This window comes from Chaetodon trifascialis, chromosome 17 (assembly GCF_039877785.1).
Source record: "Chaetodon trifascialis isolate fChaTrf1 chromosome 17, fChaTrf1.hap1, whole genome shotgun sequence".
Lineage (NCBI taxonomy): Eukaryota > Metazoa > Chordata > Actinopteri > Chaetodontiformes > Chaetodontidae > Chaetodon > Chaetodon trifascialis.
In genome coordinates this window covers 3,923,502-3,938,857 of record NC_092072.1, presented here as the reverse complement: position 1 = coordinate 3,938,857, position 15,356 = coordinate 3,923,502, and the positions used below count along the sequence as shown (strand labels likewise).

The 15,356-nt window shown below is 47.6% G+C and overlaps 1 protein-coding gene across 1 annotated transcript in view; it reads right to left on the bottom strand.

The window, feature by feature from the left end:
* Window positions 1–4,340: 4,340 nt before the first annotated feature.
* The window catches only part of pou2f2a (POU class 2 homeobox 2a), a 52,107-nt gene continuing 41,091 nt past the window's right edge, over window positions 4,341–15,356 (bottom strand). Inside the window, 15 exon segments of the mRNA XM_070984685.1 lie at window positions 4,341–5,016; window positions 6,713–6,786; window positions 7,400–7,580; window positions 8,104–8,194; window positions 8,320–8,517; window positions 8,613–8,761; window positions 8,903–9,044; window positions 9,235–9,504; window positions 10,564–10,655; window positions 10,865–10,979; window positions 11,200–11,475; window positions 12,244–12,369; window positions 13,945–14,001; window positions 15,075–15,103; window positions 15,292–15,356. The exon segment at window positions 15,292–15,356 is cut by the window's right edge and continues 1 nt beyond it. Of these exon segments, the coding sequence (XP_070840786.1) occupies window positions 4,655–5,016; window positions 6,713–6,786; window positions 7,400–7,580; window positions 8,104–8,194; window positions 8,320–8,517; window positions 8,613–8,761; window positions 8,903–9,044; window positions 9,235–9,504; window positions 10,564–10,655; window positions 10,865–10,979; window positions 11,200–11,475; window positions 12,244–12,369; window positions 13,945–14,001; window positions 15,075–15,103; window positions 15,292–15,356 (2,227 nt within the window). The 3' untranslated portion in view covers window positions 4,341–4,654.

The window sequence follows — 15,356 nt, the reverse complement described above, 5'->3', positions numbered from 1 at the left end:
GTTTTTTTTTCTTTTTTTCGTCATTAAAGCTTGAATGTATATTTGGTTTTTCAGTAGTATCAGAGGTATGAGTCAAAGCCCTCGTCCTGACGCGGGACGGAGGGAATCAGAAAGCTTCTCCAGAGAAAAGAGGCTGAGACGTGAACGGAGGAAATCCACTGGACGCAGCTGGGAAAGGCGTCTGCCGCTGACCAGTTTGACCAGTTTGGAGTGTGTATGAACAGTATTTCATGGTCAGATTAGTTTACTGTCCCATAACTGAGGGCACACAGTCCACCTGGACTTGGTTGCGTGCGCTACTTTAGCACTAACTTCACGCATTAAGTCCAAAGTTCTTCGAAACTACAAGCTAGTTGTAGTTCAGCGATCCATCAAGTCAAGTTGTACCACAAAAAGAGAAACATTTCAGTTGTGAAGACTTTCGCAGGCTGATAAAGACTTTAGAGACGTGCTGTGAGGACACATCTGTCTAATCAGGACGTCACTGTTAGCATCATTAGCTATGAAGGCCAAAAATAACAGTTAAGCGTCTGTAGGCGAGCTGTATACTGAACTTAACTACTAATCTTTGTACATTTCTGGGTTTTATTTCTGCACACATAAAGAAATAGTTTGTATTCATATTCAGTGCAGAATCAGAAATACTTCATTGATTATGTTATGCTAATGTCACCAACGCTGCTTAGCTAGTCATTTAGCCTGACGGGATTAACATGGCGAGGTGTTATTCTTGTCAAATGTAACTGAAAATCTTCCAGTTTCTATAACTTCTTATAGCATTTTGATCAATTTTCAGGTCAGCTTTGTCTTTTAAACAAGTCTTATACCAGCAAGCCAACATTAGCTCTGTTAGCTACGTAAAAGCTACTTGGCAGTCTGTGGGTGGAAATATCTCTACTGAAGAGCTAGTTTGTGTGGAGTGACCTGTTTTAATTCAGTGATGTTTGAACCTTTTTAACCTTTAGCAGAGCTGGAGCAACCCGCCAACATGGATGAAAGCTGCTCTCCATGCTACGTCTGATCATAATGACGAACCTAAGAGCTTCTGTTGAAATCAGCGTTATGGGAAGTAAACGTCACAGACTCTGAAAGAGTGACACACTCGCGGTTCTACGTCAGCTGGCTTACAAACAGCCGTTTCCTCCGTCACGGTTTCCCGCCACCTTCTCTCTCCGTCTCAGGTTACAACAGTCTTTAGGTTTGGTTTTGCTTTGGAACATTCGTTTGGCATCTTCTCTTCTTGTCTTGATCTCAAGAACACCCCTCTCTGCAGATACAAGCCTCACAACAACCCCTGAAAAACTAGTACAAAGATCCAGAAAGACATAAATAGAATCCAATAAATACATAAATAAAGAATCAATAAATAAACAAGGTGAGACAAAGAAGTTCATAAAATACAAACGGACCGTTTTCCCCATCCCCGAAAAAGCACACACCTCCCTCATACAATAAATACAAATACTTTTTTCAACAAAGAGCCCGTGAGAGATAAAGAGTTTTAAAGCTTTTGGTTCTTAAATCAAGACATCGTCTTCGGTCGTCATCATCAAAGGATAATAGTCCCAGCCTTTTTATACATCAGCAACAAGTAAGAGCGGTTCAACATAGATTATTTCCCCTACAAAAACCTAGAAGAGCTAATGGATACATTCCCTCTAAAAGTGGACGTTAACAGCCTTCAATCGTCGCAGTCAGCGCCCCCCGCTCCCCTCCCCATATCGTCTTTATCACCGGTTGCCTTCAGCGCCTGTTCTGTTAAAGCTGAACTCTGTTTTCAACCCGGGCCTCGTCTCCGTCCTCCATCAGAGGGATCGGTCGACGCCGCTCCGCTGTCCGGATCAGCCGTCAGGCGGCGGCTGATGGACAGGCTCCTGATGTGATGATCAGGTGACTGATCACCAACCTCAAGCATGTTTTTAAGCCTGTGAAGACGAGTCCGGGCTGAAAACGACCAGTTCTGCTTTAAAGCTTCGAGTGGTGTTTGGTTTGTACGCAAGAGAATTACCTTCATACACACGCACACACACACACACACACACTCACACACACTCACACACACACACCGGCTGAGCCACGCGCACACTTTGTGCATTGGTTTGGTTGTTCTATTTGGTATGGTCGTACGTCTAAAAAGTTTAGCTTTTGGTTTTCAGTTTTGGCTTTTTCACAACATCATGAATCAACTAAAAAAACCCTTTTTTCTTTTTTTGTCTTGGAAGCTACATTTTCACAGCTATTTCCAACCAGAAACGAAGATTAAAAACCCAGAGCACAACCGAAGAGACAAGAAGATATGAAGGTAGGTGACACGTCGCCGGGACCCACCGCCTCGCCTCGCCTCGCCTGGCCGCCCCCGCCCCACCCCCCCTCCTTCCCACAGCATAATAAGTAGAAAGCAATGAGACAAATCCATACATCATTAACAGACACACTATGGAAAGCAAAAACAAAAATATATATATTCTCAAAGTCAGTTTGTTGAGGTTATTCCATATTTTATCCATCCAGGAAAAAGAAAGTGAGAACAAAGCCGAGGTCGCTGGCAGAGGGCGGGAGGGAACCGTTCTGTCTGTCGATACAAGAACAGCAATCACAGCTAAAGACGGACGGACAGACAGGGCCTCACCCCCCTCCCCCGTTTCTCCCCTCGTCCTCCCCCTCTTTGTTTGTATTTGGTTTAGTTACGGTTCAGTCACTCATACAGTACATAACTAGTAGCAGTAGTAGTAGCTTTTGGTTTTGGGTTACTTTTTGGTTTTTCGGTCCGCCGCTTCGAGCGCACCTCCTCCTGCTCCTCTTCCTCTTTCTTCTTCTTGCTTTCCCCCTGCAGCTTTCACACCTTTGGCTCCTCCGCTCCTGACCGCTTCTCCCTCTTCTTCTTCTCCTCTTCTTCTTCTCCTCTTTTTCTTTTGGCCCTTTGATCTGATCTTTGGAGACAAAGGAGAGGGGCAGATGGGGGGAGGGATGGAGGGCAGGGGTTTGGGGGCAGTAAGGGGAACGCCGGTGCTTCACCTCCATCTTTTGTTCTTTTTTTTTTGGTTTGGACTATTTCTTATGGTTGTAGTGTGTGTGTGTGTGTGTGTGTGCGTGTGTGTGTGTGTGTGCGCGCGTGTGTGTGTGTTTTCCTTTGACACTGCTGAGGTTTTGTCTGGACACTCGTCTCCCGGGCGAATCCAGAGACAACGCTGCCAGAGGCGATGCTTTGGTATCCAAGAGTGACTGTCTGGTGGTAGATGAGCAGTCTGGAAGATGACATGATGATGGGATGAGTGTGTACGGGGTGGCAATAAATAAAAGATGGCAAATAAAGCTGAAAAAATCCCAAGACTGTCCACATCTGCCCGTAGCGTGTGTGTACATCCTCTCTGAAGGCAGTGTGGGCACTGTTTAGTGGGTATAACTCGGTTTGAACATTACAGATAATGATGAGAATACTGATGATGAAGATGACGACGGGAATGAAAATCCTGATAAAACGTTCTTTTTGAACCGAAAACGATGCAAAAAAAAAAAAAAAAAAATCACTGTGGATCTTGTAAACTTACATTAACAGCTAAACAACCAATTGACTTGGGCCAAAAGGGATTTTCCAACACGTGTGGTCCTCTTTACCTGCAGAGGAGTGGGCTTTGCCTCCTGGTGGGATTTAATGAACACCAGAGAGCTCAGGCATTCACCGCAAAGATATTTTTACACTACAGTGTGTATGGATTGGCATCTCACCTGATGCTGTAGTAGTAAACCCCACCCGTCTGCCACTCCAGGCTGCTTAAAACAAACACCGTCTGTTGTAACGTATGGTCGGCTCACTGTAAAGCTGTAAAGAGGTAGATATCCTGCATGTGGGGTCAGCTGTAAAACATTAAACTCACATATTTGGCAAGAAATAGCAGAAAAAGCGATGAATACAAAATAATAGAAAAATAGATGTTTTGTAAAGTGGAGATGAGAGCGATGGGAATCCTGACTGAAATGGACCGAATGGGATGAGTACTGAACGGATCCTGGACAGATCAGGATGCAAAAGTCTTTTTGAACTAAAGCTTTTCTCTCCGTTTGTTGTTTTTTTGTCTTTTTTGGTTTTCAGTTTTTGGTATTTGGAGATTTTGGTTTTCATCTTTGTCAGTGTGTGTTTCTCTTCTAGCATCTTTTCTTTTTTACATTTGGTTGCGACTACACGACCTTCCGAGCTCGTTAAACAAGTCTTTTTGTTTCTGCCTCCCGTCTCTCACACACAGTTTCTCTTCTCATCCCTGCCCTCAGCGAGTTTATTTTTTCTCCAGCCGATAAAAGCGCGGCGCTCGTTTCCCGACGCCGAGCAGAAACACTCCTCAATGCCACCTCTCCAGCTGTAGATCATTATTTGGTTTCAAATTTCCCCCCTCCGTTCGGCAGTTCTCTCTATCCTCTCCACCCTCCCTCTCTCCTCGCCTCCTCCCCTCATCCGTCCGTGTATATTTTTGGCTTCAGAAGACTTCAGTGGGGAGGCGGAGAAAGAGAGACGGATCAGAGTTGGATCAGACAGAGAGATGGCTTTGGTTGAAAGGCGAGGTTGTAAATTTAGATTTTTAAAGCTCCTTGAACGCTCTGCTTCCTCCTCTTCCTCCTCCTCGTCCTCCTCTGATAGGATACTTTGGCTGTCGGTGGGGGGTCACTCGGCCATGGCCCCTCCCAGGGGTGGTGGCGAGGCTTCGCTGAAGGAGCAGAAAGAGGCGGGGCTTGAACAAGGAGACACGGACTCCTCAGGGCACGAGGTCGGGCTCATGAGGTCGCTGGTGCCTGGGGGCGGAGACTGGGAGAAGGCGGGCCTTGGGCCGCCCCCGCCGCTGACCAATCCTATGGCAGGCGTGGAAGCTGTCGCCATGGAGCCGGTCACCATGGGAAGGAGGGTGGGGCGGTTGAGGAAGAGGGACGGGCGGAGGGACGGGGGACCCCCGGGTCCACCCAGAAGCATGTGACCTGCTGCCCCCTCGAGGCTGGAGATGGGCAGCTGACCGCCGCTGGCCGCCAGGGCTGGTGAGGACGGAAGAGAGGAAGAGGAGGGTGGGAGCGTGAAAGGAGAAGGTGGAGGGACAGAGAAAACAGAGGGTGAGGATAAATGTAGAAAAGACAGAAAGAAAAAGACGTCAGTGAACGCATCACATCGGCAACTGCAAACATTTAAAACCTGGACGGCGGTGATGAAGATGATGAGGACAGACTGCAGGGTGAAGACACTTCATGGACACTGTCTTACCTGCTGTACTGAGAGAAACTCATGAAAGATTAAAGGATCAGTTCACACTCAGACTAACTCAGACTAAGCTCAGTTTCGTTGTTCTGGGCTGGAGGCAGAAATCTGCATGAACACAAATCACTACGAGTAAGAAAATATGTTTTTTTTTTGTAATTTGGGTGAACTGACCCTTCAGGATTGAGTGTGTCTATTTACAGTAAACCAAAAAAAAAAAAAAAAAATCAATATTCCAGCACACGCACTGGAACATTGATTTCTGGGTTTACTGAGGTTTACGGTGCACCAGCTGGCAGCCGGGGAGAAGCACTGCTGCACACACGGCATCTTCAAGTTCAGACATTTACATCATGAGGTGATGAACACTCAGCGAGGAGGAAGATGGAGATGATTGTTTACAACACATGCACACAACCAGCAAACTCTACATGACCACGCACGAGTCGGACGCTTGTGAAAATGGGTGGAAGTGACCAGTAGGGGGCGTAGTGCTCATAGAAAAACAAGTGGTGACCTTAAAGCTTGACTGTAGATATTATAAGTCGTATTTCAGGGCTGTGGCGTCGTTAGATTACACTGTAATGAGGAATAATACCCTAAAACTGCAGCAAACATGGCAGAATAACCTGCCGACGTCTGAATTCCAGCCGCTGCTTTCATCCGTCACAGCGCCACGAGTGTAAACACCGACAGTGCGTGTGGCCCGTGAGGGGTTCAGAGCGGAAATCCTTTCACATCAACGCTTCGTTTCAGCCCCCTCTTTTAGCCGAGGCCCCTCTTTCTTCTCTCCTTCGGCCTGTAACTCCATCAGAGCCGGCAGTGCCAGAGCTGCAGTTTCCATAACAGACTGTATCCTCCTCATCAACACATGGCCCGAAGGAGGCCGACCCTGAACCATGGCGGACGGAGCCGGAGAAAAGAAGAAGGTCTGAATTGGCGCTATAGGGAGATGGACCACATGACGGATTCAAAGCCGAGCTCCACGGACCTTATTTGTGATGCTTAATTGATTTGGCGGCAGATCATCTCTTTGAAAAAAGGGAATTTTGAGTGGAAACAGGTTATTTAGCCAACAGGCCTGATACTGAGAGGGAGGGGATTGAGCCTGTTCAACTGTTTACTGTAAGCTGACTCGGCCTCCTAAGCTTTGCCATAAGGGGCTGTTGTGACTTTGTGATAATAGCGGCCTATTGTACGAGAATCAAATTGAATCTTTCACCATACTGGGCGATTCAAGAAGTTTGCGCCGAGGAGGATGAAGAGGAGGAGGAGGAGGAGGAGGAGGAGGAGGAGGAGGAGGAGGAGGAGGAGGAGTGTGGCTGCAAGGAATTCATTTTGGACAGAATGGATGAAGAGTGAAATGGGAAGTGGTCTTTAGAAAGACTGGCTGGACTGGAGGGGACGGCCTGCATGCGCCGACACACACACACACACACACACACACACACACACACACACACACACACACACACACACCTTGCATGGTAGCCAGGGGATTGCTGCCAATGAGCGCCTGGTTCATCCCTGTGCTTACTCCCATCATTGTGTTCCTGAAATGTGGATGGACCACGAATTCACGCACGCACACACACACACACACACGGTCACACATGTAGAGAAACAGCGGGCAGGTTAAGAGCTAAGAAGCCAACACACAACACATCTGAAGCCTTCAGTCTCGTCTTGTGTGTCATAGTATAACTGTGGCATACCTGACATTTCATACGTGTGTGTGTGTGTGTGTGTGTGTGTGTGTGTGCACAGACCTCAGTTCAAACATAAGATGACGTATTTCGTATTGCTGACGTATTTCAAATTTCTGGCTTCATCTCACAAACAGCTCAAAAAACAAAGATGCTAATCATATAAAAGTGATATGAAACTAAGAAAAGCTGAAAACTCTCACACTTGTGATGCCAGAATGAAAGAACTTGCTTTTTCTTTCATGACTTTAAGATTAACGGATCATCAAAGAAGCCGCTGTGGGCTCATTTTCTGCTGATCCACTGGTCTCTTCCTGCTGTACTTCCCCTCATTGTGTTACTTTAAAGAACTAGTGGACTGTTAAATGGCTGAAATGTTGAATCTCAGGTTGCATCACGGCGAAAAGAGGACGGATCCCAAACGTCTTGACTGATCAGCACCTTTTCCACCAACACTCACCCAGTGCTGAGCCCGTGGGCGCCCAGGCCGGACGGGGCGGGGCTGGCTGTGCTATGAGGGGGCGGGGTCACAGCAGAGGAGGTGGAGCCTACCGCGGCCGAGCTGATGGGAGTCATGGGGCAGGACGCTGACGGTGAAGAGCTGGCGGCTGAGGGGAGGAGAAGAAGAGGGGCGTTGATGCGTTATTGAATGCGTTATTACTAAATAAACACTTCGGTGACACAGTTCTTCATCAACAGTCCGGATCCTGAGATTTTTTCTTTTTCGCCTCCATTCAACGACAGACTAGAGAGAGAAGTTTGCGACTGGAAAGCATCAGCCTCGGCTCAACAGGCCAATAAATTTCCAGCTGTGTTTGTTACCTGTCAGGCCATCTGTCACGTCTGTGAAGCCTGGGATCACTCACACTGCAGCCAAGGCCTATAAATCATGAGGAGCAGGCATGACTCCTGGAGGTAAACAACTCAAGATGGGACCATTTCTTCCATGTTGTTGTCAACAAAACATCATTGTTTTCTATTTCAATCATTCTCTCACTGAAATCATTTTTTGAAGCGATGATACTTCAGTGTTTCATCAAACCGGCGATACAGAAATATCAGCTTCTTCCAAATAACGTCAGGACCAGTTTAATCTTCCTGCCGCTGACCTTGGGGTTCCAAAAACACAATTGAGAAGCACCGCGCTAACCTTTAATTATTTATTGACGAGACTCGACGCCGGCACAAACAGTAATTACGGCTCACCTGTTGTGCTGAGGCTGGTGGTGACCTGGGACAAACCATGACTCGATATCTGCGGGGGGGCGAGAGGGAAAGAGAAATCAGGAAATGCTTCCATCCATCTGCGAAACAAACACCAGGCCAACTTCTGGAAAGAAAAATGTGGAAAAGGCTCAGTGGGCTCGCGGTGGGCCGTACCAGGTGCGGGCTGTAGCAGGGGGCTTTGTGCGTCACAACAGGTGAGGTCTGGCTGGGCAGAGGAGGGGTGGTGCTGCTGGAGGGGTTGATGCGTTTCTCTTTCTGCCTGCGGTTGCAGAACCAAACACGAATCACCTCCTTCTCCATGTTTAGCTGCTCCGCCATGAGCAGGATCTCCTCCGAGGTAGGCTTCTGGTTCTGAGGAGGAGAAGGTCAGAGGTCAGAGCGGTGAGTCGATGGTGAAACCAGCGCAGCCTGATGTCAGACTGGCAGTAAAGAAGTCAGTCTCCTACCGTGTTGAAGTTGCGCTCCAAAACCACTCGCACGTTGGTTTCGATGCTGGTGCGCTTCTTCCTGCGTCGGCCAGGCAGACCCTCGAGGCTCAACATGGGGGAGGAGATAGAGGACGGGCTGGGCAGCATGCTGTCCACTGCCATGGTTTCTGTGAGAGAGAGGACGATTAAGAAAAGAGACGCGAAGACAGAAAAGGACAGGAACGGTTCGGTCAGTCCTGAAGCCAAAAAGTGATGCAAAATGAGCGATTACAGGGGACGAGGCTCATTTCAGAGCTCCGGATGTTTACCTGCGTCACTCAGCCACTTCTCCAGCAGCGGCTTCAGCTTGCACATGTTCTTAAAGCTCAGGTTGAGTGCTTCGAATCGGGAGATGGTGGTCTGGCTGAAGTCGTTGCCGTACAGTTTGCCCATCGCTACGCCGACGTCTCCCTGACAGATGAACAGCGTCAGAAATGAAACTGAGACTCAGAGGGTGCATAAGATTATGCTGCACGGTTAGAAAAGCAAAGGGTTGCTGGTTCAAATTCCAGGCCAATGGGGGGAAAACACACACAGACACACAGACACACAGACACACACAGACACACAGACACACACACACCCTCTCATCTTGTCTTACCTGTGTGAATCCCAGCTTGATGCGTCGCTGCTTGAAGGTGCGGGCAAACTGCTCCAGCTCTTCCAGGTCGCTGGGCTCGTCCCCCATGTGACCCCCGTGACCTCCGGGAGTCAAGCCGGACGCCAGCGAGGAAGCCATGGCACTGCTGGACGCTGAGGTAGCTCCGACAGACGACACAACGCAGACGCCGCTGCTACCGGTGGCGACTACAGAGCCGCCGCCGCCACCGCCCCCGCTTCCACTGACCACAACATCACCGCTCTTCTCCCTCTGCGATGTCGGGAACACAGAGGTGTGTTAAATAAATACACACACACTTAATCTTATGTGTAATGAACCCTGAAGTCGGCCGCCAGCTAAATTACGCAGAGCTGTCACAGTTTTGAAAAACATTCTCTGAAAAAACTGATTTCCAGGAATTGAAATAAACTGGTTAGTGAATACATATGAGGTAATCAGCATAAAAAATAATAATCTGACCCTGGGTGACCCCAGGCATCACGCAACATGCCCATCTTTTATTCTAAACAGGAGAAAAACACAATGAGTTCTACATTTGGAAAGAGAGTTCAACCTCAGCCTGCATCGAGGTCTGCTGAAGACAAGAGGACGCACGCAGGACGTCAAAGCAGGAATTTGACCCCGCGAGCTTCGGGACTATCAGCTAATTGAGCAGACGTCATGCGTGGTATCTGCTGCTACACGCCTCATTTACATTCATCAGCTCTGTGCATAAAATACACGAACAAGCAGGAAACACCTGCCGCCGTGTCTGACACGACTTCATCACAGCTTAATGTAAAATCTATAAAGGCCCTTCGGTGCGTGGGGACGCATTCATGCATTATGTTACGGGAGATAAAGGCCGAGGACACGAGGTGAGCCGTTGACTTGATGTGTGAATACATCATCAAGATTCAAGGTCCTCATTGGACTCAGAAACAGCGTCTCTGATGAGAAGAGCCTGCTGTGGAATATATTTGGGACTAAACAGCTACCTTGACCTTTTCCTCTGGCAAACAGATTGTTGCAGCAGAGATCAGATATTTGTTTAAGATATAAAGCGACTTTCCAAAAGCAGAGCTCAACTCAAAGGACAATCAAGTGTGTTCTGCATTCTGCAGGCGGTTTGCAACAGATGACGGCTGATAGTGCTGAATGTCAGTCTGACGGACGCCCTGCGGCGCAGAGACTCAACATCTGTTTGATTTGCATGAAACTAATAAAAAAACCCCAAAAAACCTCCCGCTTGTTGCACAGTTAAGCTTGGAGTTTCCCAAGGTCTCTCTCTCATTCTCTCACCCACATTCACACAAAGGGATTTTCTACCTGTGCTTGGAGTCCCAGGCGAGGTGGGGTTGTCAGTAGTCCCCCTGGGCTTTGCTGAGGTAGCTGGATCAGATTTGGTGTCGAGAGCAAACCTGAGAAGGGGAAAGCGACCAATTAATAAACCAGCCAGTCAATCCCATTATCAAATTAATTAACCATTAAAGAAAGAGGGAAAGTTTAAGAAAGACTGGTTTGTGGCTCTTAAATGATGAATGCTAACTGTTCTGTGGGGTATTTTCTTCTGTGTGTTTCACTGTTATCGTCAGAACTAAAGACCCAGAGCTTCCAGAGCTGCTCTCACCCTGCTGTGGCTGCTGTGCCTGTGCAGGCTGAGAAAGGAGGAACTGGGCAGGAGACTGGAGAGGATGGCCCGGCATCAAAACCAGCTGCTGGAGCTGCAACAGCTGCTGGATGTCCTGCAACAAGAAATGCCAACGTGTTTCAATATACGGCTCACGTTAAGTAGAGTACAGGTGATCTCTGCTGCGCAGCGACGACCTCACAGACAAGTCAGTTAATCAATTCATGAAGTGATTGGCAAAGATTTGAAAAAGTGTCAAAAGTGAAATAACCTACGTAACTATGGTATCTTCAACTATCAGGAAGTACTGCTCAGTACAGACAGGCTGATCGTACCTGGGCTGTGAGCTGGATTGGCTGCGACAGGGCCAGCTGTGGAGGAGGCGGGGCTTGGACAGTTTGCTCCTGTTTGGTTGGCTGTTGCTGCTGCTGCTGCTGGGATTGTGATTGGTTCTGCTGCTGCTGCTGTTGCTGGTTGGCTTGCTGTTGTGCGGCGGCGTGGGCAGCGTGGGCGGCGTGGGCGGCGTTCGACTGCTGAACGGCAGCCGCCAGGAGCTGAGCCTGAGCCTGTTGGAGGAGCAACTGCTGCTGAGCCGGGAGGAGAGCGGCGAGCTGGGGGGAGCAGGAGGAGGAGGAGGAGGAGGAGGAGGAGGAGGAGGAGGAAGGCGGCGATGGCAAGGAGGAGAGACAGAAATGAGGATGTCGATGGCGAAAGAGATGAAGATGTAAACGTGCAGGAAGGATGAAAGAGAGTTGAAGAATAAGTAGAAGTATGACAGGAAGAATAAAAGGAAGACAAAGAGGAGAGAGAACAAAGAGCAGAATCAGCAAAGCCTTCCAGCGACGGAGGTGTGGTGAATCTGTTAGCGTTCAGAAAAAGCATGCCAGAGCAAGACAAGCGAGAAAAGCCATCCACGTAACTGACACAACATTTAGCTTCGATATTTCACTCTTCTGCAAATACTGCGACCCAGACGACTTTACTGCATGTTGTGAGAGTACTGCCTTGTCCTTCAGGACAGCTGTGTGTGTACACTCAACATTTCCCCGTCGCTAATGCACGACAAACCGGACTAACCTGAAGCCGTCCAGGAAAGCTGTTTGAAGATACTTGGCAGGTGATTGGATAAACCATCTGTCAATCACCGTCTGTCACAGGCTAACCTCAACCAATAACATCAATGAGTCATGTGAGGTGGAGGAGAGCCATCAGCGTTAGATTATTACATTATGAAGTTCTGTTACACGCTGCGCTCAGGTGTTGTAGAAAAGCATCAGTGAATATGCACACAAAAAAGGCGTGTGTGTGTGTGTGTGTGTGTGTGTGTGTGTGTGTGTGTGTGCGCGTGCATGTGTGTGTGTGTGTGTGTCTCGTCTCACCCCTGCTAGCTGACTGCCAGCCAGCATCAGCTGTGTGTGGTGGTGTTGGGTCTGCTGCTGTTGGGAGGGAGGTGCAGGAGGGGCAATGGTGCTGTGGGCCATCTCAGAGCTCTCCTCACTCTTCCCCTGAAGGAGATCACAGGAGGAGGCAAACTCTTTTTCTTTAACTGCATTTATCGAGGAAGGTTTTTTAAGCAACACTCTTCATCGCATACAGTAACACACACGCACGCACGCACACACACACACTCCAACGCAGCCAAAGGTTCTCCAAGCACGCAGTGTATGAGAAATGATACGATGTACCATGAAATACATGTCTTTCTTTTTACAGTCTGCTGGATTTGTGCATGTGTGTCCCAAAAATGATTCCCACAAAACCTAAAAAACACAACTAATCGAGTGACAGCGTTGCAGCGGCTGTAAATGGCTGCATTTAATCAACGAGCGCACACACTTCTGTGATCGAAGCAGGCGTAACGCATCATTTTTGTAGCCACTTTCGCACACACACACAAAAAACACAGAGAGACTGATGCACCTTCAACAAATATTCAACAGAACTTTCAACAGCTGCAGAATCACGCGCTGCAACGCTAAGGTGACTCACAAATATCTTCGAGTATAAGCGAGAAAAGATATTCATCAAGAGTCCTTCGTTTGACTCGAGTCCCCCTCTGCTGCTGCTGCTTACCCCAGACTCACAGGCTGAAGTGTTCAGCGGCCATCTTTCCAGACGGACGAGTGAGTCGTCCTCGTTTTCATGGTGTCAGAAACATTCCAGAGCTGCTGACCTCTGACCTCCAGCTGTCGTTACCTGCTCGCAGTGCTGTCATTACCCATCCGTCACCGCTGCACTGTGCTGCATCTTTACATCTATCACTCACTGTCACCTCCTGCACATCCTGCTTCCCCTCTGCCTTTTCTTTCGGGGCTCTTTGGACAAAGTCGCACGATTTGCATATTCAGTGCTGCCTGCCAGAGTCTCACCCTGGGCACCGAAACCAAGAAACACAACAGAGGTGCACTCACGCCCACACACACGCCCACACACTGTACATGTTCACACCAGGGCCAACACGAAGTTTTAGCATGCAAACAATTACTTTTTCTCATTTTATGCCAGTATTACAGTACAAAACTTGTAATAGTTTAATGATGCTCAGGAACATATAAATGAGGAAACGATTCTAATGATTATGCAAACGATCGCCGTCAGCTCAAATATTTGTGATTAGGTGAAGCCTTGTTCTCACACAAGCACATAATCATATCTGTGCATGCAGGGATGTACACGAACCCACACCTATGAAAGCCGAGCTGTTTTCTATAAGGTTTCAGTATGAAAATCATGTCCTCACACCAAAAAATAATAGCTATTATAGAAATATAAGCACATATCTGCAGTGGACTCGACACGGAGGTCAGCACAAGAAAGAGTTTTTTAAAACGGTGAATGGAAACAAATAGATACTCTTCACAGTCTCATACATAAAGGTTTGACTGATGCTGGTTTTTGGTATTGAAGTTGCTGACTGCTAATATTCATGGGAGGGTATGAGCTGGAATTCACACACACTCACACACACACACACACACACACACACACACACACACACACACACACACACACACACACACACACACACACACACACACACACACACACACACGCTCTCTGTCATGTCTGGACTGGCTCACCTTGGTACCAGCCGGCGTGGGAGAGAGGCTGAAGGGGCTGGTTTTCATTGGCTGGACCTGCAGCCAGACAAAGTGTACGGAAATAGAATCACAACATCATGAGACAATAAGATTCAGTGGAAACGTACGCCCTGAAATCTGTGTCAACACGCTCCCAGTGAGTCACTACAGGTACTCTCACACAGGTGAATGTTCATCGCTGATCCAAAAACAGCTGGACCGCTGAGTCAAACATAACTAAAACACAAGTGACAATTCAACAAATCCCCTTTGACACAAACTCAACTGAAAACAGCACAAAGACAATATATGTAAATATCTGCTCATTGTGAATCTGATGCAGCAGCACGTTTCAAAAACACCTGTTTGGATCATTCCACAGGTTAACAGGCTGATTGGTAACAGGTGAGAGTGACATGATTGGGTATGAAAGGGGCGTTCTGGACAGGCTCAGTCGCTCATAGCGAGGATGGAGGAGGTTCACCACTTTGGGAACACATGACTGGATGAAGGAGATGAACGCATGGACGCAGGAACACGTAGTTGTCGGTAAACAGTTAATTTGTCAATGACTGCATTCCTCTTTTCTCTATGATTCACACAGCCTCACAGCTTCTCTGGAACTGGGGGTGTGTCGTGTAAATGGGTTGAGTCACTCAAACATCAATAACAGACAGAGAACAATGAGCGAACTGTTGAGACACGTGGACGCAAAGACTCGGTGAGCTAATGCTGTTTAAAAATGAGTTCGATTGCTAAATATGAAATAAACCAGAACACTGCTGCTGGACTCCATCAAACAGCAGCTACCTTATTAAAGAGCTGATGCTCATAAACATGCAGCATGATTTGAGGGAGCTCAGTGAACAGCAGCCACTCTGTGAAGATAAGTATCATTATGTTACTGTGATCATTCGATACAGACGCTGTTGCTTTGATCAATTGATTCTCATAAATATCAACAGCATTTTTAGGATTTAATGATCCATAAAATAAGAAGCCAAAAAGCAAAGTTTTTAAATGAAAGCCCACACGTTTTATTCTTAATGACTGCGGCTAAAATAAACAGAATGAAATGTTTCGTGTTATTCGAGTCAGTGAACAAAGAAGAATAAAAGCAAGAAACCAACCTGCTCATCAGGGCTGTTTCTGTCAGAGTCTGAAACACAGAGGGACAACTTAGTACACCGTGTGTGTGTGAGTGAGTGTGTGTGTGTGTGTGTGTGTGTGTGTGTGTGTGTGTGTGAGACACATGATTTCATGTCTGTTCATCAAACTTTGTTGATTGAAAATGTGTCAATAACGTGATTATTATTCATTTCAGTAAACATGGACGTGTGTGAGCACCTGAACTGTCCCCTGGATAGTCAGCCCCAGGCTTCTCCTCCTCTGCTGCTTTAGACATCCTGATA